The sequence below is a fragment of the Mesoplodon bidens genome (genome assembly GCF_964165515.1).
Source record: "Mesoplodon bidens genome assembly, chromosome: 10".
In the NCBI taxonomy this organism is placed as follows: domain Eukaryota; kingdom Metazoa; phylum Chordata; class Mammalia; order Artiodactyla; family Ziphiidae; genus Mesoplodon; species Mesoplodon bidens.
In genome coordinates this window covers 75,361,190-75,383,196 of record NC_138172.1, presented here as the reverse complement: position 1 = coordinate 75,383,196, position 22,007 = coordinate 75,361,190, and the positions used below count along the sequence as shown (strand labels likewise).

General features: G+C 56.8%; 2 protein-coding genes across 7 annotated transcripts; both read right to left on the bottom strand.

Annotated features, from left to right (window-relative positions):
* Positions 1-3,435: 3,435 nt before the first annotated feature.
* Positions 3,436-16,252, bottom strand: SLC29A1 (solute carrier family 29 member 1 (Augustine blood group)). 6 transcript variants are annotated; one of them, XM_081246843.1, is made up of 13 exons: positions 16,195-16,252; positions 10,072-10,154; positions 8,075-8,156; positions 7,758-7,960; positions 7,514-7,653; positions 7,096-7,230; positions 6,906-7,003; positions 6,680-6,758; positions 6,148-6,272; positions 5,385-5,493; positions 5,054-5,139; positions 4,419-4,618; positions 3,436-4,092 (listed from the first exon to the last, which is right to left on the bottom strand). In XM_081246843.1, the coding sequence occupies exons 2-13, from the start codon at positions 10,098-10,100 to the stop codon at positions 3,981-3,983; spliced, it is 1,398 nt and encodes a 465-aa protein (XP_081102969.1). In that variant the 5' UTR covers positions 10,101-10,154; positions 16,195-16,252; the 3' UTR covers positions 3,436-3,980. The 6 variants fall into 6 exon arrangements, with proteins under 6 accessions (XP_081102969.1, XP_081102966.1, XP_081102968.1 ...); XM_081246840.1 differs by lacking the exon at positions 16,195-16,252 and adding an exon at positions 14,056-14,093; XM_081246842.1 differs by lacking the exon at positions 16,195-16,252 and adding an exon at positions 13,565-13,586.
* A 1,343-nt stretch (positions 16,253-17,595) lies between these two features.
* MYMX (myomixer, myoblast fusion factor) lies at positions 17,596-18,970 on the bottom strand. The gene is made up of 2 exons (XM_081246894.1): positions 18,929-18,970; positions 17,596-18,486 (listed from the first exon to the last, which is right to left on the bottom strand). Exon 2 carries the CDS (start codon positions 18,425-18,427, stop codon positions 18,167-18,169), a length of 261 nt encoding a protein of 86 aa, XP_081103020.1. The 5' UTR covers positions 18,428-18,486; positions 18,929-18,970; the 3' UTR covers positions 17,596-18,166.
* Positions 18,971-22,007: the final 3,037 nt, after the last annotated feature.

Below are 22,007 nucleotides of genomic sequence, written 5' to 3'. Positions count from 1 at the left end.
TTAACTCAGTGGAGTTTCACAACCGGGAGAGGTAGGCAAGGCTAGTAGTATTACCCCTGCTTTACAGTTGAGCGGCTTCGAGATGGAAAGTGCCTGGCTCAAGGTCACCCGGACTTAAGGGTCAGTAGAGTCTGGACCCCCATCTGCCAGGGGTCAGATGAGAGGGGCTGCGTGGATACAGGCCGCGCTCCAGCCAGGGGGCGCGCGCGTCACGGGTGACGTCACCTCCCCTTCTAGCGGCGGGCGGGGCTGAGCAGAACCCAGGCTTCCCTCGTTCGCGCCCCGGCCCTGCGGTTCTCGGCTGTCCCGCCCGAAGGCAGTGGCCGTTCGCACTTGGCTGGGGTGAAGGAAATGAGGCCTGGTTCTCGAAGCTTCGGGGGCTGAAGATGTGGGGGAGGGGGCCGAACGGCATGCAGGGAGAGCAGCGAGCCCACCAGGCTGAGGTCATCCTAATGACCCTTGGCACCACGTGTCTCTAGGGTCCTCACCTCCTGCACCCAGGCTCTGCCTCAGACCCCCTTAATTTCCTTAGCAAGCCGTACGTTACCCCGTTTAAAGAACAAGGGATCTGGGCCACAGAGGATAGATGGCTCGTGCAAGATGACACAACTGGTACTTGGCAGGCCCAAAATGGAATCCTAGGCTCTGAATCTGAACCATCACCCAACCCGTAGGAAGGCATGGGAGTGAGTAGCTGTCATGAGCAGAAGCCCCTGCTTTGTGGGGTCTTGCTGACTCATTTAGCACTTGCCCGGCTATCTGGAGCCGGAACGCCAGGGGCTGACTGGCAGGGAGCACCAGGACCGCCGAGGCTCTGAGGGGCTCTAGTGAGCACATGCTCTCCCAGAGGCGACCCGTGCAGGAAGCCAGGTCGGGCAGAGATGAGCTGGAGAAGCCAAGCTGCTACAAAGGCCCCTGATGCGTTGGGGGGCGGAGCAGGGGGAACGCCGGCTCTGCCCATCTCCACACTCACTGCCGACCTGCCCCAAGAACCAGCCTGGCCTCTCTTCCTCAGACTGCCACTCTTCCAGTGTGTCAGGACTTGGGTTTCAGGCGGGGCCTGCCGGCCACAGCTGGGCTATCTCTTTAAGGTGACTCTGCACTTCTCTGCTCACATCCATTTTGAATCCCTATCAGAGTTTAACATTCTGAGGATAATTTTCCCAATAATTGGGGGTTTCCTGTCAAGCACCTGCCCCCATCATACTGCCCCCCACCATACTCTTCCCATGTTTACCCCAAAGAATACAAACACAAGTATATTGCAATTCATCCGTTATACCCGACGCTTCACTTCTACTTTTAAGGACGACTGCTAATTTTACTGGGGCTCTTAGCTTTTCAAAAGTTTGAAGCTGCAACAATTCACCATGTAAGATTAAACAAGAGGGAAATTTGTGTTGCAGTGGCAGCCACCCCAGGGAATACAGCAGCCTAATACACAGACCACCCCTTGGGGCAGAAACGCCGCACGGAAGGAAGGTGACGACCAGCACAAGTTCAGCCCTTGCCCACCTTACAGGAAGCAAAGTGCTAGGAGGAAAGGTGGTGAGGCCCCAGAGCCGCCTGCCTCCCACATTCGGTGTTGTCTGCAGAGCGCCCACCTGTGGCCGGGGACTATCACTGCAGTTGGGTCGGCAGGAGTTACTTTTCCTAAGCCCCCAGAGCTCCCCATTCTCAGGTGAGGACACTGAGGGTATGAGTGAAACGAGTGAGACTCATATTTTCTGGCATTTGCATTAGAAAAAAATTTGGAAAAAAGAGTCCACTCATTTTCTTCATCAATTCCAGTTCAGAAATATGTGACTGTAATCTAAATGTTTGTCCTTCAAGCCATTGCTGGAGTTGTGAGAAACCTACTTAACACCCATCTGTATCTTGTGGGAACAGGCACTGAAATGAGTGCTACCACACAGCTGGAGTCTGGCCTGTGAAGACTGTGAGGCTGGACAAGCAGATGCAAGAAAGCAAACATCATCGAGTACCTCGGGGAGCTTAAAGAGTGAAAACATAGAATGTAGACCCAAACCTGAAAAACATGAGTCTGGTAACTGGAGTAAGAGCATAGTCACAGTTACAAAAGTTCTGAGGTGCAGAGGGAGAAGGAATTGTAGAAACTGGCTGTTGCTGGTGGTGGTAATCAGGAAATGTTTGGCGTGCCCCAGGGAGAGACCTGCCTGTGATTAAATGTTTTCAGATTATTCTGCAGCCGTGTGTGGGATGGGCTGCAGGAGACCTGGCAGGAGTCCTGAAAGGCCAGGCAGGAGGCAAGAAGGGACTCAGGGAAGAAGCACAGGGTCCCTGAGGGGCTGTGGTGCTGAGGAAGGAACACAGGAGGACTCTCGGAAGTTGAGATGGAGGGAGAGGGAGCAAGGGTGCAGTTTCCTCTCGGCCTCGTGGCCAAAGGGCACCGCAGGGACGAGAGAACACTCAGGGCACCCTTTGCTTTTGAAACTGATAGGAAAGGAACACCTCGTTTCCCACCAACCTCAGATTCTGTACCCTGGTTTGGCGTGTACCCTGGGGTATTTCTGTGGACTCCAGTTCCCCCTATGATGATGTATTTAACTCCCCTGTTAGGACTTCAGAGCTCATCAAAAGCCCTTAAAAATGTGCTTAACAGCGCTTAATGAAGCCTGAAGCCTTCAATTAAACTGTCAGAAATAAAGCCCTGACAGCAGTGCCAAGGGCGTGGGGCATGGGGGGCAGTGGCAGCTCAGAGGCCAGAGCTCTTTCACTTCCTATCTGGAAAAGCCCTTTTTGAGAAGGGGGACCCAGCAGTATGGCCCCGTCCACCAACGCCTCTCATGGTCCCGAGCCACCGCACACCTCCCTTGGCCAAAGTTTGCGAAGAGAAAGGGGGCCCAGCTTCCCTGAGGACACACAGGCCCCTTGTTCGCCAAGAAGTCTGCCTTGACTTCGGTGTCAGGGCCGAGTGCCAGGCAGGGCAGAACCCTTGGGCTGCAGCCTCTTCCTGCTGGGAGTGTGGGAGTGCAGCCAGGAGCGTGGGGGGCCAGGGTGGTGGAGCTGGTCATTTGTAGAGAACTCAGCCCCCGGGCTGCGGGGTGAGGACAGAGTGGAGGGGGTGACCGTGATGACAAAAGAAAGATGGGGCACTGTCTCCACCCCCAGGCCTATGAAAGAAGGGATGAACCGGCAAAGGAAAATGGCCTTTCTCCGACTCGGCCAACAGTCTGGGTGTCCTGGCTCCAGGCCTGTCCCTCCTCTGCAGCCCCAGCAGGAGGTACTGTAGTCACTCACTCTGAGACTAAGAGGACCAACACCCACCCCCACCCCCCGTCTTGGACCCTGGCCCAGTGCTGGCCAAGGCCCATCTGGGTCAGGCTCATCCCCCCCAGACTCAGACTGCCATCCCTCCAGCCTCTCCAGGGCATGAAGCCATGGCTGGAGCACACAGGGAGCCATGGAGGGGGGAAAAAAAAAAAAAGTTTATTTAATCAGAGAGCCTTTGAAGGCACCTGGTTTGAGTGTAAAAAAAAAGGCAGTAAAATGGCAACTGTACAGGGTTCATGATGGGCAAGAACATGGAGAGGTGGGGGGAAGAGGCACGTGGGGAGAAGGGGGCAGAAATATCAGATAAGACTTCAGAACAAGCAGTCCTGACCCCTAGCCACCCCTGGTACAGGCAAACAGATAGACACATGACACACACTCGCTGAGACTAGGAGCCTCTGCTGCTCTGCCAGGCAGGGATCAATCAGAGCCAAGTGCGAGGGTGGGGGGGCACATGAGCAGACACAGAGGCCGTGTCCCCTCCCTCAACTCTGACCCTCAGGCCCACAGTGTCCCCACCGTCCATCCTCCGAGGCTCTCTCCTCCAGGCCTGGATGCTGGGCCCGGCACAGGCCGTGAGACAGAAGTCAGCCAGAAGAGAAAACCTCCAGCGGTCCCCCGCCCATCCCTGAAGGAGAAGGCAGGCAGGAGCAGGCGGCCAGTGCCATCCTTCCGTCCATCCTCGGTCACACGATTGCCCGGAACAGGAAGGAGAAGACAGCCCCCAGCGCCAGGCCCAGAGACAGAAAGAAGGCCATGACGGCTCCAGCTGTCTCTGCCTCGGCTGGCTTCACTTTCCTAAAGGAGGGAGGGCGAGGCTACCTTAGGATGGCCCCTACCCCAGCTCCACCCAGAGCATCTAATTCTGCTTACCCACCTGTCGTACTTCCCCTCTTGGGGGGATGTGTACTGGGGCTGTCTCTACCTTTCCCTGGGAGCCGCTCCCTCACCCGACCCCTCTCCCACCCACGACTGCCTGGGACCCTAGGGCCAGCGGGCTCCTCTCTCAGCCTGGAAACCCTGAGCTCCCGGATTGGGAATCTTCTTTTGTCCTCTCTCCCTCTATTGAGTGTCCCCCACTGGAGCACTAGCCCCCTCCTAAGACCCCCACACTCCCCACTCACTTGGGCCCAAAGCACATGCAGAGACTGGCGAGATAGCCGTTGGAGAAGGCGAAGGCAGCCATGAAGAAGATGAACCAGGCATCGTGCTCGAAGACCACAGGCAGGCTGTGGCGGGGATGGACGTTACACAGCAGCAGCAGGGGCACGAAGGCCAGCCGGGCCAGCACCAGGATCGGCAGCCAGCGGCTGTCCTTCCCAGGCTGCGGAGACCAGGCAGTGTCTCAGTCAGGCTGTGCCAGCCCCCAGGGCACACCCAGGCCCCCAGGGCTCCAACCAAGGCCCCCAGAGCTCCATTTGGGGCCCCTCAGGATCTGAATTGAAATCTCAAAGCCTAGTTACCCTTCAGGGGTACTGACTGGGAGGGGGCATGATAGAGCCTTCTAGAGTGCTGGCCATGGTCTACATCTTGACCTGGGTGGTGCTTCTCAGGGGGGTGTGTATGTTTACTTGTGTGTGTATATACAGTCATTAAGCTGTACACCTACAACTTGTACACCTTACTATACGTAGATTGTGTCTTGGTTTTTAAAAAAGCATGGTCGCCTTTCCACCATACTTTCTTGGTTCCCTCTCTGGGCCTCAGGCTGGGCTCTCCCCTCTCACAGGGTCTTGGTGCCCGCCCTTCCTTCACTGACCCACATGGTGAAGGCTGTGAGGCTCCGGCCCAGCCAGTCAAAGATATTGAAAGTCAAGAAACAGGACACAGGAATGAAGTAGTCTCCTGGAAGAGAAAGAGTAGATTAGGGAACGGTTAGCAGGTCCAAGAGAGGCAGAATCTGCAACCCTGACCCTCACTGGGACTCAGTTCTCCCAGCTATGAGATGGAGAAGATGCTTCCAGCTCAAGGAAGGGCAGATGGACCAGGAGTCTGGCTGGGGACACAGCAGTCCAGGCTCCCCTCCCCTGGAGTCCTTGCCCTGCTGGAGCCCCGGCCTTCCCCATCCTGGGAACCCATGGGGTCCTCACTCCAGGCGCTGGTGCCCGCAATGCTGGACTTGACCTCAGCAGCCACGGCAGGAAACATCCCGATAGTGATGGTGAAGACGAAGCAGACCGAGAGAGCCGGGACTAAGATCTGGAGGAAAGGGACTCAGGTCTGTGTCTTCATGGTGGTTGTGCATCATTAAAGAACCAAGATTCCCCAACACACACACACACACACACACAGGTCTGTGTCTTCATGGTGGTTGTGCATCATTAAAGAACCAAGATTCCCCAACACACACACACACACACACACACACACACACACACACACACACACACACACACACACACACACACACACACACACACACACACACACACACACACACACACACACACACACACACACACACACACACACACACACACACACACACACACACACACACACGAGAATCCAGGAAAGTGGCCAGTCTCCAGGCAGAAAGGGAGGGGATGGGGTCTTCCCAGGTGGTCCAGTGCGTAAGACTCCGCGCTCCCAATGCAGGGGGCCCGGGTTCCATCCCTGGTCAGGGAACTAGATCCCGCATGCACGCTGCAACTAAGAAGCCTGCATGATGCAACAAAGATCCCAAGTGCCGCAACGGAGCAGCCAAAATAAATAAATAATTAATTAAAAAAAAAAAAAAAAAAGGGGGAGAGGATGGGCAGTGCCGGGAAGGGGGAGGGTGGGGTGGGGAAAGGAACAAAAGGAGAGAAAGAGGGTGAGGGGTAGAAGGCAGGATGCCCAAGCCCCACATACATTTCGGAGGATGGCGCAGACAGAGTGGCTTTCGTTGGCGGGCTGAGAGTTGGGGGCTGAAACTCCAGCCTCCTCTTGGCCTGCTTTTGATTCCGCTCCTGGGGGGTGACAGGTTGTGCAAGGATCTTCAAGTTGTGGGAAGGACAGGACAAAAGATGATACAATCCCCAAAAGGGCTGCGGTCAGCTGGGGGTGGACATTCCCTTAACCAGTGCACAGCCGCGCCCTGACACTTAGCCCAGACGGCCTTCGAACTCCCACTGTGCAAGTCCCCTGACCTCTCCCAGGAGCCTCAGGTCAGGTTACGCCCTGTCCAAAAATCTGAAATTGCTTCCCAATGTCCTCAGGCATTCAAGGCCACCCAGGATCTCCCCCCAGCTTCTCTATCCCAGCCCCTATTTACTATTGTTACCCCTCACCCCATCCCTGGTCCCTCTCGCCTCTGGCAGCATGCTCATTCTTGCCCTCAGCTCATGCTGCCTCCCTGCTGGGCAGACTGTCCTCCACCCCAGCTTCCTCAGGCTCTTCAGACCTTTGCTAATGAGGTCCAGCTTGGTCTCCTGCTCCCCGGGCCCTTCGAGCTTGAGTTGCTGGTAATAGCGGTAGAATTCCTATCAAGTGAGGGAGACCAGGAAGGTGGATTCAGAAGCAGAATCTCCAGAACTTCCACCTCCCCCAGGTTTCATACCCAGAACACCCTTGATCTGGAGTCCTGGACCCGCCCTAGACCCCAAACCCGGTGTTCTCCAAGAGCTCACCAGCCTCGGCAGGCCCAGATAACAGGCGATCGTCAAAATGATAACCCCACAGGCTGTGATAAAATAGCCGAAGGCACTTTCCGACAGCTCCGAGCCACCTGGGGTGGAGGGTGTCAGCGATCAGAGACAGGCCCCGTCCCCTTCTCCCCACAACCACCAGGGCGACAGGCGGACAGATGGCGAGACTTACTGGCGATGGCGCAGATCATGGCCACAGAGGCAAAGAAGCCTGCCAGGCCCTGACCACTCATGATGGGGGCTGTGTAGCTGGCGGGCAGGAGGCCGGCCAGGCCAAACAGGCTGCCCTGCAGGATGGCACCGAACGCTGGGGAACAGGGTGGGCATCAGCAAGGGAGGGAGGAGCTGGGTGGGTGGCCGGGGCCCCTGTAATTCCTGCTTTACTCCCAGTAAGTCTTGACGCTGAGCAGCCCTTTTCTCCCCACTCCCAGGGCCTCCTCTCCCACACCTGGTCCATGCCCACTCAGGCTTCTGAATCCTGACCACCCAGAGGGAGGAAGAGATTTCTCTCTGGCCAACTGTGGGTGTGAAAGAAAGGGGCAGGTATGTGGGAAGTTCTCTGCCTCAGGTCCCCACCCAGCCCCGCTTACAGTTAATGAGCATGATCTTGATCATGGTGATGACAAAGAAGGGCGGAGCGTCCAGGGGCACCTTCACCAGGATGGCAGTGATCAGGAACACCAACAGGATGGCCACCAGGCTGCCCAGGATCCGCACAGACTGGGGGATCCTGCCAGAGAGGCCACGATGGCAGAGACGGGTGGTAAAGCCAGGGGCTCAGCCCAGGGAGGGCAGGAGGCAGTGAGGGGTCAGGGTGGGGGCCCAGGCACTCACCTCTGATGCAGGAAGGAGTTGAGGCAGGTGAACAGCAGTAGGGGCAGCATGGCACATAAGGTCATGACGTTGTTGAAGATGGCGCTGAGATAGTTCCGCTCTGGCAAGGGTGCTGAGGGGCTGGCCGAAGCCTGGATGTCCTTGCTCGGTTCAGCAGGGACCAAGGACGCATTCTGGGACATGTCCAGGCGGTTTGTGAAATACTGTGAGGGTTGCACAGAGGAGTGTTAGAACCTCTCTCCCCGTGCCCACAGCACAGATCCAGGCCCGACGTGCCCAGTGGACATGCCCCCGGAAGCCCATCCCACACATCTCACCGCAGTGGCTGTCATGAAAAAATTCCAGGGTAGCAGCGTCCCCAGACCCAGCATAAAGAAGATAAGCCAGACGGCTTTGTACCTGGGGATGGAAGGGGAAAGTGAGGCCAGGTGACTCACCATCCCACCCTCCTTCCCAAATCAAACCTGGGGCAGCCCCCTCCCCTTCTATCTCTCCAGCTGTCCCAGGGCACAGGGCATGCATCCTCCCATTTGTGTATGTGGAGGGAGAGGTGGCCTGGGATGGGGGAGAGGGCACAGATGAGTCCCGAGAGGGAAGGGGACCAGGGACATAGGACCGAAGGGCATGGCCAAAAGGACCATTCTCAGCCCCAAAGACTCAGGGGACGCTGCAGGCTTGGGAACCAGTGTGACCCACACATCCGGAGGTGGTTTTGGAAATCCTGCTAAAGGCTAGGGGTGGGAGGGTGAGTGAGAAAGCAAACACAAGTCTTCCACCCCCGCCAGGCAGGCTGGAAGTGATTACACTGTCAGGGCAGGGCCGTGTGGCTCTCCAAAGAGGATTCTGAGGCCAGGAAACTCCCAGACCATTCCGGATCAGGAGGGCAGGCAGGCCGGGAGCCTTGGGACATCTGGGAAGTGAGGGAGCTGTTTTTTCCTGGCCTAGACAGAACCAGCTTTGTAGGTTGCACCACGTAGGAGAGGCCAGGAGGGACCAGGCCACTGGACATCATCTGGGCCCCAGAGTGTAAATAAGCACCACCCAGCCTGGGCCAGGTCACTGCCCCAAGCCCTACACCTCAGGGCCTGTCTGGGATGGGACAGCTTTCCCCAGACAGCCCTGGGCCCTCCCACTGTGGTCTCCAGATGTGTCTGCCGTACTTTCCCCAGAGCCCACACCTGCTTTCTTCACAGAGCTGGCAGGGACAAGCCCAAGGCAATGAGCAGATGGGTCTAGCCAGAGCGCAGGGCCTGGCCGCACCAGGTGGAGGCCTGGGTAAACACCCCAAGTGGGCAGGTCTGAGCCCTGACAAGTGCAGCCCCCCCATCTCCCTCATATATTCCCCACCTTGAGGAAGAGAGGTGAAGCCTTGATCGAGAGGCCCAAAGGAAGGGAGAATTCCATCCAAGGTCCCACAGGACAGAGGGCCAGAGTGGGGCTGGGTGAGTGCCACAAGGCCAATGGAGAAGGGGAAGGGGTTCAGAGAGCTGCCACCAGGTGGGGGTGCTGGGATAGGGCGGCAGGCAGCCTGGGAACAAAAGACACCGGGGAGGGAACCAACCAAACAGCTTGGGGCCTGTACTTACTATGTGTCCTTAAATTCCCTCCCACCCAAGTAAACCTCACATCTCTTTTACAGGTGGGAGATGGTTTCAGAGAGATAAAGCTAAGTGCCCAAGGTCCCACAGCTAGAAGTGGCCTAGTTCCATGGCCTTTGGCACAGGGGGACAGGATGGGCAGGGGAGCGGTGATGGGATTGGGGGTCCTGGGTGGAAGGCTGTTTTGGACCCCAGGCACGGCTTCATCAACTTTATGGGGGCCTAGACTCCTGGGAGAACTTGCATCCAGCTACAACCTCTTCCCCCAAAACACACATGCATGATCATGGATGCAGGTCTAACTGGAGGGAACTCCTAGGCTCCCGAGGTGGGGAAGTGAAAGGGAGGTCAGAGTGAGGATCAGGGTGAGGCAGAGGCCAGCCCTGCCAGCCGGCCAGCTCAGAAATGAGGTGCGCTGCCAGATGGCTCCCCACAGTGGTGGCATGAGCTGGAAGCTGCTGAAGAGTAACACTGGAAACTCCGACAGGTCAGGGAGGGGCTGCTGCCCACCACCCTGGGCCTCACCGGAGACACCCCAATCAGCACCCAGCCACAGCACGAAGGGCCCCCACCCCTGATGCAGACCTGACTCATAGCTACCTCATAGCTGGAAGGCCCGTCAGTGGTGGAAACCCCAACTTCCAAAGGATATGGCACCCAGCCTCCTGGAGACCCCTTTCCACTCCCCTGGATTCACAGCCCAGGTCCCCCAGTACCTGTCCTGAGGCTGGTGACTGGTTGTCATGGTGATGGCGTTCTTGGTTATGCCTGGCGGATAGCTTCCTCCCTCCGGTGCTTGCTGGGGGCAGAAGCAGTGTGAGGTCCTGTCTTGGCCCTGCTTCCCCACAGGCCTCTGCAGACTCTTGGTTGGGGGGTGAGGAGGGCAGGGCGGACAGAACGGGCAGGCTGAAGAGTCCAGAAGGCCCCACTCCCGGCCCTGCCTCTCAGGACTGCTCCCTCTGACCCCTTGGGCCTGGCCCGCTGGGCCCCCCTGCCTGCTCAGGCTCTACCTGGCTCCCGGCCTGGCCTGGCCACTGCCACCGCTATTTTTATCCAGCAGTTGAAGCAGTTTGTAAGCAAGGAAACAGGAGGGTGGAGAGCAGGAGGGAAGGAGGAGGAGGTATGGTTGAGAGGGAGAGAAGAACAGTTAAAGGCAGGGGAGACAGCGGGAGGGGTCAGGGACAGTGATGACAATGGAAGTGGGGACAGAAGGAGGGAAACAGAAAGGAGATAAGAGCGAGAGGATAGGGGGAGGGAGGAGGGAGGACACAAAAGAGAGGATAGGGGGAGGGAGGAGGGAGGACACAAAACAAACAGATCCGCAGGAGCAGCAGCCTCTCTGCAAGTCTGACCTCTCTGCACTCCCAGGGAGCCCCTGGGCTCATGGCTAGGGTGGGCTTTGGAGAGCCTGTCCCCTCCTGGGGGCACCCCAGACTCCAGTCGCTCTGCTGGTGGCACCCTAACCATCCTTTCCAGCCACTGCCCAGAGGCTCCCTGGTTGCTGGCCAGTCTTCCAGGAACATACTTCAGGATGAGTGTGGGGACCCAGCCTCTCCCCTGACCCCCAGTCCTGGCCACAGGGTCATCCCATCCCCCCCGGATTCCTCTCTGACTCACTCCCAGGCCCCTGTCCTCTTCCCCTTTCTGAGAACAAAGTTGGAGGGAAGACTGGAGGGATGGGAGCAGAGGTTGCCTAGTCCCCAGGCACCCAGCCTCCTCCCTCAGTATCCCTTCCCTGCTCGGGCAGGGAGAGGCTCTACGGCACCAGCAGAGGAAACAGCTTTCCCTCGGATGGCACAGACAGCCAGGCAGGCGTGTGCTGGCGTGTCCCCAACGTGCGGGCCTAGCTCTGGGGCCAGCTCTACCGTTTTGGGCGAGGACTGGCTTCCTTGCCCACCTGGACCAGCACTCAGACTTGCCCAGACTTGCCAGCAGAAGGGTGGGGGCAGAGGGGACCCGGGCGGTCCGTGGGAGGTGGTCCTAGCTCAGGCTCAGGCAGCAGGCCTTTTCCATGGGCTCCTCCAGAGTAAGGGTCCAGAATGAAGGTGGCAGCACAGGGCGTATCAGGAGAGAACCCCCCAGGCCTCACTGTGGGAGGGAGCAGCCCCATTCTGAGAAGCCTCCGCACAAACACAACCAGGGAGATAAAACCCAGCCCTGTAGCTTGGGAGATAAGACAGCCAGCAGTCTCAGCAGGGGAGCTGAGGGGGTAGGTCAACTCACAGGTGCAGCCAGTGCTCCAGACCCCAGCCTGAGACCACAGCCCTGGGGACCCCAAGAAAGGACCTTGATGGGCCTTTCTACCCCCCCAATAATTCCTCTCAACCCCTCCCTGGGTAAACTCCAGCCTCTCCAAGGCCTTCCTCAGCCCCCCAGCCCACATCTGGGCCATAGGGCAGGGAGGGGAGGGGCAGACCCACATAGCTCCAGGTGGAGGCGCTCTTCCGAAGACCTCTGCATGCCAGCCAGGCACTGTTCTAGGCACTTGGGACAGTGGTGAATGACAGTTTATACACTTTCTAGAAGGATGGGGACGAGAGGGCTCTACACTGGGGTGTGGGCAGAGGAGGTGAGGGGAATCCCCCCCAGCTTCTCACCTCACCCTAACCTGTGCTCCACCCTCACCCCCCACAGGCAAGATTCCTGGCAGTAAAGAGCAGGTGCAGCTTCAACGCAGGCAGGAGATGGCGGGGGTGGGGGGGAGAATAGAGTATCTCCCCTTCCTCAGTAAAATCTCTCTTAGGCTCAGAGGAGTATTTCTTTCTGCTACACCCCTTTTCTCTGTTCTCAACTGCCCTCACCCCAGTCCTGGGCACAATTCAACTCCAGGAGCAGCCCGCTCCCCCTGCCCACATCCTGACGTTCAGCCGACCAGCCCAGGTATTTTGTTTTTGTCTGCCTTTGCCCAGCAGCAATCAGGGATTTGATACCAGCTCAGAGCATCTGGTGTTCCTCAGCCATGCCTTGGCCTGCCGAGATGAGGCCTTGAAAGCAGCCACCAAACTGAGCACCTCCCCAACTCCAGGCCCCAAACACGTCTCATGCACCGCAGCTTCTAGAGACACCCCTGTGGTAACATCAAATTCACCACTTCCTTGGATCCCACACAGGGCCAGCCATTACCTGGAGATACCTTCTCCTGCCCTTGGTTGCCCTCGCAACCACCATAAGCTAATACAAAACTGTCTCCACTAGAACAGACGAGGACAGCTGAAGTTCAGAGAGGTTGAGTCATTTGCCAAAGGTAACAGGGCGAGTGAATGGGTGAGCTGGAATTCAAACTCCATGTGCAGCTTACTCTAGGCTCCTTCCGGGGTGGGGAGGGAGGTATAAAGGCTGCTTCCCAGCCAGCCTCCTATACTGGGAGATAGGGTAACTCTACTCCAACTAAGGGGTTAAAAATAAGGTAGGGGTCGAGGTCACCTCCAGCCTGAGCTAAGTGTCAGCTGTAAGGCACTCCCCCACCCCATTACACACACATCCTGGCAAGGAGAGCTCACACAGGCAGGAGGACAAGGCAGGAAGGTCTGGAGGTGATCGAGAGGAATGGGCAAAGGGGCGGCCCCAAGAGGGGTGAGGGGCAGGGGTGGGACCAGCCCTCCTCCACCACAGCTCTCCCCTGGGAAGAAAACCTGGGGTATGTCTTTGTTCTTTCTCTGAGTGAAGCAAGGGTCATCTCTCCGGGAATAAATGAGGACGCTGCCAGGAAGGGAGGCCAGGTACACGAGTTCGGCCAATAGAAGGCGAGGGTTAAAGAGACAGCTCCTCCACCTCCATTCCGCCTGCCCTCTTCCCCATTCCCTGCACCCAGAGCAGTTAACGGTGCGGCCCCTCCCCAGTACCAACGACAAGAATTGACCGAGATTAACCTTCAACTCGCCCGCCCCTTGCAGAGGTCAGCTCGGCGACAACCGGTTTCAGGCCCGGGAGCCAGGTTGTCCACGCCCGCTCGGGTCCGGGTCCCCGCAAGGTGCCCCTGCACCCGGGCCTCGACGCGCCACGTGCTGCGCGGCTCCACACGCTCAGCGCGGGGGCGGGGTGGGGCCCGGGGATGGGGGGGTGCGGCCCACCCCCCACCCCGCGTCCGCTCTCCCGGCCGCGCAGCTGCCAGGCCCGGCCTCCTTGCTCTCGTGGCAGGCGGCAACCGGCGCCTTCCACCCCGGCGACCCCCGGCCCCCGGTTCCCCGGCCCCCAGTCCCCGGGTAGCACCTGCTGGGAAGGAGTCCTCCCGCGTGGAGGTTTGCGCGCTCTCCCTGCCACTTCCCGCGCCCGCCTGAGCACATTCAAACCCGCCCTCCGTTCGCCCCGCCCCGGCTCGCCCCGGCCCGCGTCCGCTCTCTGGCCTCCGCCGAGGCCCCGCCCCCCGCACGCCGACTGCCGGCTCAGAGGGACCCCCGACCCGAGACCCTCCGTCGCCTGGTCTACACCTTGCACTATTTCTGTAGATAGGACCCCTGGGGGTCCTGCCACGCCAAACCCTACCCCATCACGGAGCACGTGGGGCTGGAGGGTATAGCAGCCCCCTGGTCTCCGCGCTGGGGTTACACAAACTCCTACACAGCTGTCTCGGGACTCTGCCAGCGACAAACCCGCTCAGACAGATCCGGACGGCCCCCCCGCCCCCGTCGCCCTTACACCATCTCAGACGTTCTGTTATGGCTCCCTAAGCCCCCTCCCACACCATCTCTTTCACACTGCACCTTTTTCCTTTCCAGCGCCCCCTTCCCTTTTCAGTGCCACTTTCACTGCCACTCAGACTATCCTTTCCTCTCCCCAGACCCCACGCCGGGGATCCCTCCGACGGAATCAGCATGATGTGTGACCTGGGTTTTCCGACACAGATCCGCTCACGCACAACTTTGACTTAGAGAGGGATGTGTGTGGCGTGGCAGGGGGAGCCACAGCCCTGTAGCCTTCTCATGATTCACCCTTTCTAAATCCAGAACATTGGAAAAGCTGAGGCAGAGCTGGCAACGGGAAGAGAAAAAGCCCGGAACAGCCTTATAGCCTGAGTGAATCCTGTGGTCCTGATACTCAGAGGTGGAAGCCTTGCGGAGCCCCACATCCTCCCTGGCTGAGGAGGAAGGGGGTGGGCATGCTGAGGAATGATCAGTCCTTCTTTACCTCCAAGGGAGGGGGAAGGATTCCCTCCTTTTTCGTTGGTCAGTAAATCTGGGGGACGGGGGGATCACTGCCCCTACAGCAGCCCTCACTATAGGAGGACAATCCAAAGGCTAGAGAGACGCTGAGGACAGAAAATTCAATCCACCCCCTACACCCTTGCCCCAGTTACCCAAGAGGCCTGTACCCTGGAGAAGCCATAGACACTAATTAACAATTAGCAGTACTAACATCGTAGGGATAAGGCAGAGTCACGCCTTCTCCGCAGAGAACAGACTGGGCTCTGAGGGGAAGGGTAGTTTTTCTACTTACGATTGATCAGTGGACACACTCCAAGATACTCAGAAGGGCTGTTCCCAGCCTACTGGCTCAGGGCCCCACAGAGACATGACACACCAACATCTCCTGGTCTTAACCAAACAGAGGGCAGGAAGAGGGGTACGCGTGGTATTTTTCTAGGCACTGCCCCATGCCTTGAGGGCAGCTTCATGTCTGGGTCTCCCTCCCCCCATTCCTAACCTGTGTTTGTCCAGCCTCTCTCTTCCTCTCCTGGCCCTCTTCTCCCCTTTTGCTCGGCCCCTGTCTCTCTCCCCATCCTCATTTCCCGTCTCTAAGTCTGTGGAGGTGGCAGGCCTTAGTGTTCAAATGGATCCCCCAGGCTGGTGGCCATTCGCTGCAGCTGTGTGCAAAGGGGGCTGGAAGTGGAAAGAAACTGGAGGGAAGTGGAAAGAAACTGGAGGGAAGTGGTGAGGGTCACAGGCCAGACAGCAGAAGGCTGGTTTCCCTCCCCACCCCCGCTGAAGCTCAGCCTGCTTACTAGATGGCAACAGCCAGGGCTGTTATTGCTGGACAGAAGCCTGTCTGGCACTCTCCCCGCCTGGGCCCCCAGCCAGTACCCACACCCCTCCAGAACCACCTCCCTATGCAGAGATGGTTGCTGGGTGCCAGGGCCCTCTGCTGGACAGCCTCGGAGCCCGACTCACAGTGGCCTGTGCCCTCCAGGCCCAGCCAGTCCTTGTCACCCTCTGCCCAATCTTTTGGCTCCCTCAGGTCCCGGGTACAGGGGTAGGGTGTGAAGGTCTGATCCAGCTGCACCCCACCCCCACCGGATCCCCCACCTATTTGGGCCTGTGGCTTGCTCTGATTCCCTCCTCCCCCTTCCAGGCCCCAAGCCTTCCTCATCACCTCACACAACCAGTCCTATCCTTCCCCAGCCCTGCCTCCATCTGTGTTTGCTGGAAGTGGGTTTGCTTGGCTCCGCAGTTTTTCACCAACGCGTCTCATGACAGTTATGTTCTTAGTCCTGTTTGCGACTCTATCTCCATGGTCCTCTGGCAGGCTGGGACTAGGGAGAGGCCAGAGAGGCAACTTGCCTGAGTCACAATATTTAAGGGGGCGCCCAAATATTCCAGAATCCAGATAAATAATGTTTAAAGGCAATATTTTTTTAAAATCAAAGTTAATGCAAAAAAGAAAAAAGAAAAAAATCCATGATGAACAAAACATCAACTAAACTAAAGCCAGAATCCGGCCCTCTCAGGGTCGGACACCTCAAGTCCCTCACCTTTCTTGTGGGTGTGTACGGGGATCAGGGTTCAAGAAGACTGGACTTGGTTTTCCAGCTTCATTTCTCAGACCTCTACCCCTATCCTCTGCTCTGGGAAGGTCTCCGACCTTGGAGATAACTGACTGTGGTTAGGGTAAGGTAGTCATCTCACCACGGCCTCCAAAGTCTGGGAAAATGATCTCCTCCGCCAAAAACCGCAGATGCAGACTCCATTGATTTCCCCCGCCCCACGAGCTCCGCGCGCTCCGCTCTCCGCCCCGCCCCACACGCGCAGACCCCGCCCCCTTGCTGCGGCCCCGCCTCTGCTCGCAGCGCACCTGCAGGGACTTCGGAGGGGTCATCCGGAGTCGGGGAACGCGGACGGAAGTTCACAGGCCAGTCGGCCCCTGGTCCCCGTTTGGCCTCCTCACTTCGGAACTGGGGCCGTCGTCGTGGCCGGAAACCGCAGTCCGTGCCGGGTCTGACCGGTCTATGCCGCCGGGCGGCAAAGGGGCTGCAACTGGCGATCCCGGCGCCAGCCCCGCGCCCCGCGGCCAGCTCGGTCCCGCCGGCGCCGCTCGGGAGTGAGGAGCGCTCCGGAAGGCTGGCGGGGGGGGAGGCGCGGTCCCCTCCTTATTTCGGAGCGGGCGAAATAAATAAAGGCGCCCGTGACCCTGGAGGGGACCAGGGGTTCGAATCCCCTTCACCCCGCCCCTCCCCCGGGCCACCTTCCCGAGGGGGCCGAGCACGTGCACTGGCTTTTCAGGACTCCGGGAGGAAGATGGTGCCGGGGTGTGGGGAGGCGGGGGTCTGGCGGAAAGGCCCGCTGGGCCGGCTTGGGGGCCCACAGCTCTGGTCTCGGTTCTTCCCCCAGGCCAACCTTCTGAGGGGTATGCTAACAGGGTGAGGGTCCTGAAAGGAGCCTGTACCCCTCACTTTCCCGCTTTGAACCGAGAGCCCAGGACTCGCTGGAGGAGGGTGGGAGGGAGGAGTATTGCATGGGAACCTTAAGCAAGTTATCCGGAGGCTGGTATGCAAATGCCTCTGACAGCTCTTATTTGATCCCCGAGGGGCCTCCCACTGGGGAGGGGAAATAGGTGAATTCCTCAGATCACACCCCACCCACCCCCTACCCCTTAGATCCCATCCTGAGCAGAGGACCCCTCAGGGGTATGCATTTCTACACTGCTCCTCTGGGCGGCTGCCCACAGGGTCCCGCAGCAAACAAATCTCCCTTTTGCCACACCACTAGCTGCGAACAGTGTCCACGCTTGCTGGAGGACTTTTACCTCCTTACCCTGAGCTGGCCCGGCAGACCCAAGACTGCTGGTTTACAGTGTAATATACTCAAATTAGGCAAGAGAACGTACAAACCGAGAGGGACAATGGAATAGGTAGCAGAAGGAAGCCTGGAATTGTTTCCCCACCCCACCATGCAGTGCAGGAGAGTGACAAAGACTGTCAAAGGCATCCCAGGCATTCAAATCAACAAATATTTATTGAGCATGTGCTGCATGCTGGGCTTTGGAGGCAGGACTGACTCCCTAGGGAACCAAGGTCTTACTACTTGGTAAATCACGAGTCAAAGACAGTCTGGATTAGCTAAATTGTCTATTGTCCCAGGGTTAAGCATTGTCCCTCATTGGACCTCATGTCCCCATTTGCCTGCAGGTGGGGGCGGCGGAAGGAGGAGAGTCAGTTCTTCTCCCCTCACAGGCCAGAGGTAATTAGAAACGTTCTTGGGAAAAAAATTAAAAAGATGGGACTTCCCTGGTGGTCCAGTGGTTTAAGACTCTGCACTTCCAATGCAGGGGGTGCAGATTCGATCCCTGGTCGGAAACTAAGATCCCACATGCTGTGCGGCCAAAAAAAAAAGAAAAAGAAAAAGAAAAGAAAAGTTCTTGGGAAGAATGCAGGGGCAGGGAGGGAGGGATAATGATGGGTTTTCTGCTAAATGCAGAGCATCCTTCCAATCATCTCTGCTGGGAGTGTGGGGAGTGGGGAGGCATGTCCTGGCCGGACCCCTCTCATGCTCAGTCCTCCACCATGTCTTCTGCCCACTGGGCAGGCTGCAGTCAGTGATGGGGCCAGGACTGTCTTACTCCAAAAGAAAGCGTTTCAGTGGATACAGCTGCTACCAGGATTCATGGCTTCATTTGGGAGGCTAGCCTGTCCCTCCTCTCCAGGCGGGCCACTCTGGAGGCCTCCCCAGCATCCGGCGGGTGTCTCTGGCTGAGGACAAACAACAGACAGCCCAGCAAAGCCTCTCGCATATCCTGAGAGCCCAGGCGGTGGGCCAGCCGGCGCAGCAGGGGCAGGAAGTGCCGGCGGGCCAAGCGGGCAGCAGGCAGCAGCAGGCGGGCCAGCAGCGTCCGCAGCAGCAGCGGGAGCAGCAGAGTGGGCATGGCCAGTGACTTCCAAGGCGATCTAGACTCTAGGCTTGCCTTTCCTGCTCCCTCCTCACCTGGCAAAGACATGAGGTGGGCAGGATTTAACCCCCGCTTCAGTTTATACCCTCCCGCCCCCAGATCTCAATTCACGGGTCATTTTTGCTTTCCAGATGCCCTTTCTTTGGGAAGGGTGGCTGGGGCAGGAGGACACTCACCATAGCACAGATGGAGACAAACAGCCAAGGCAAGAGTAAGTTCGGGGCTGGGACCTACAGCTCGCCATTAGCAGCCTCCAGGGGCTCTTACTGTCCCCTAAACCCTCCCCTCCTCTAGTCACCCCCTCCTGTGCACTCTCAGTCACCTGGCATTCCCTAACCCCTCTCCCTCAATCCAACAGGAGTTCTTCCCTGGGCAATTCTAAGTTTTCTTTTCAGGGACCTTGATCCACCCAAACCTGACACTTCCTACCCTCCCAGTCCCCCACCGCCCACCAATGGGCAGCAGCCCAGCTCTCACCAGTAGGGACTGCCGCTTAGCGTCAGTGTCCAGCTGAATTTGCCTGCAGGGGCTACAGCCTCACTGGACACTACCCAGGGTGGCCCCACCCAGCTCAGCCCCACCCAGGACAGCTTGCCTGGGTTGGGAGAGCAAGGAGGAGACAGCTGTGTTCTGGCACCTGGTATGTGGAGGGGAGGGGGCAGCTGGGCTGGAAGAAGTGATGCAGGAATTCCTCCTGCTGGGTGCAGACCTCAGAGTCTGCACTGCAACTTTCTAATGGTGTGATCTGAGGCACGTTGATTCTTCTGGGTTCCAGTCCCCTCGTCTGTTACCTCAGTAATTGGGAGGAGTAACTGGAATGGGACAATGTATGAGACCCACTGACCCAAACCTCAGAAGCAGTAAGGTTGCAACCCACACACCAGGCATGCTCAGAGTGGCCGAGATGGAGAATGGACCAGGGCAGGCATTGTGGGTCCTCTCCTGGGATAGAGGCGTGAGGTCACAGTCCATATCATAGCTGGACACAGCTGGGCAGCACTCCCACTCAGGGACGGGAAGAGAGATAGCCACGTCAGGACCCTCTTCACCCACGTTTTCCCCCAAAGGTTAAATGGAGTTCCATGAGATAGTGAGGTAGAGATGGTCCAGGTTTGTTTTATTTTGTTTTTAAATACCTCATTCTGACATGTACACACTGCTATATTTAAAATAGATAACCCAGGGACTTCCCTGGCGGTCCAGTGGTTAAGACCCTGCATTTCCAATACAGGGGGCACAGGTTCAATCCCTGGTCAGGGAACAAAGATCCCACATGCCACACAGTACATCAATCAATCAATCAATATTTTAAAATAAAACAAAGTAAAATAGATAACCAGCAAGGACCTAATGTATAGCACAGGGAACTCTGCTCAATATTCTGTAATAACCTAAATGGGAAAAGAATTTGAAAGAGTGGATATATGTATACGTATAACTGAATCACTTTGCTGTACACCTGAAACTAACACAATATTGTTTATCAACTATACTCCAATATAATATAAAAATTTTAAAAACAAATAAATTTTTTAAAATACCTCTTTTTTTTTTTTGGCCGCCCAGCATGTGGGATCCAAGTTCCCTAACCAGGGATCAAACCCGCACCCCCTGCATTGGAAGCGCAGAGTCTTAACCACCCCTCGTTCTTCTACTTCATAAAATGGTTACAGTTTCTGCCTTGATGGACTCACATGAGATAATGGCCATGAAAGGGTTTTGTAAGAATAAGGACCTGGGAATATGATCGTTTATCATCATCCCACCACCATCCCCCATTAGCATCATGACCATCTCCAAAACCATCAAAGACCTTGAAGAAAGAAAACTTCCAATTTTGTCGAAAAGGTCTGTCCCCCTTCTTCCTGGAGGAAGCTGGGCCGGGAGAGGAGCCAAAGTACAGATGTGTAGGTATGGTCTTCCTTTCCCTCCTGTCCCTTCCTGAGGAGCTGTGATGGTCAGTGTCATCCCTGGGCTGTGGGTGGAATGTGTATTAAGTACGTATGTGCGTCACGCCTGCGAGTTCATGATCTCGAACTCAATTCTCACCATCGCTCTGCAGGGGAATGATTATTATGACCTTTCTACAGATAAGGAAACTGAGGTTTAGAGGGGTTAAGCAACTTACCCAGAATTACAGCAGATAAATGGCCGAGTCTCCCCCTCAGACCTGCCCCTCCCTCAGGCTTTCCCCTTATCTGTAAGTGGCAACTGCCTCTTTCTAGTTACTTCTGGCCCAAATCCTAGAATTTATCCTTGACCTCTCTCTTTTTATCACAGTTCACTACCCACATTCATAAATCCTGGTGGCTCTGCTTTCAAAGTATTCAAGATCTCCCCACTTCTCACCAGTGCTGCCCTGACTACCCTTGTCTGAGCATTTGTCATCTTTCATCTGAATTATTGTAGTAGCTTCCTAACTGGTGTTCCTGTTTCTCTTTTCCACACAGTGACCAGAATGATCTTTCTAAAACATGAGTCAGATCCTGTCCTTTTGGCTCCCTTTTCATTCAGAGTTAACGCCAAAGGCTTTAATTGTGACCTGTAAGGCCCTCGGTGTCTGACCTCCCCCGGCTTCCTGATTCAACTTCTAGTACTTTCCTCTCTCACTCTGCCTGCCCCACTGGCCTCCTGCTGCTCTTAACTGTGCCAGACATGTTTCCACCTCAGGGCCTTTGCACGTACTATTGCTCCTGCCTACAAAGCTCTTTCTCCAGGTATCCACATGGCTCCACCTCTCACCTCCTTTAAGTCTTTGCCCATATGTTACCCATCCATCCTATTTAACAGTACATTCCCTCCACCCCATCTCCTGCTGCCTTCTCTCCATTCCCTCCTCTGCTTTATTTATCTCCTCAGCAAATCCTTCTGACAGGCTATGTATCTTCCTTCCTTATCTTGCTGATTATCTGCCTCCCTCACTAGAATGTAAACTCCATGAGAGTAGGGACTTATGTCTATTTCGTCTGCTGCTGTGTCCCTAGTGCTCGGCAATAAACGTTTCTTGTCAGAATAAATAAATAAAGGTTCTGTGATGGGATCCAAACCCAGGCCTGCTTGTCCTAGAGCCTGTGCTACTGAGCCCCAGAACTCCGTGGATCCACACACGTTCCTAGGATGTGTGTGAGTCCTGTGGGCCACAGTCAGCTGGAGAGAGGCATTTGGAGAGGAGGAACTGACCACGCTGAGCCTAAGGGAGGGCAAGTCAGGTTCCCTCTGGGAACCTTCGAAGTATGTAATCTCGAGAGAACTAAGAGAACTGAGAGAACCGTGGAGGCCCGCCCAAGTGCTGACCCAGATCTGCAATGCTGTGACCTTGGGTAAGTTGCACCCCATACCTCCCAGGTCAGTTTCCATTGCTGTGAGATCTTCCAGCTGTGAGATCCTTGGACCCTGGGTCTGGGGCCAGACTTCTGTCCCATCCCTGCTCCCTGAGACAGTAGGGGGCTCCAGGGGCCTGGGACAGTAAGGCTGGTAAAGGAAACAGGATGTCGTCTCTGGTAACAATAGGAAACCCCAGAGGGAGTTGGGAAGGGAGGTGGGGGAGGGGCAGCGG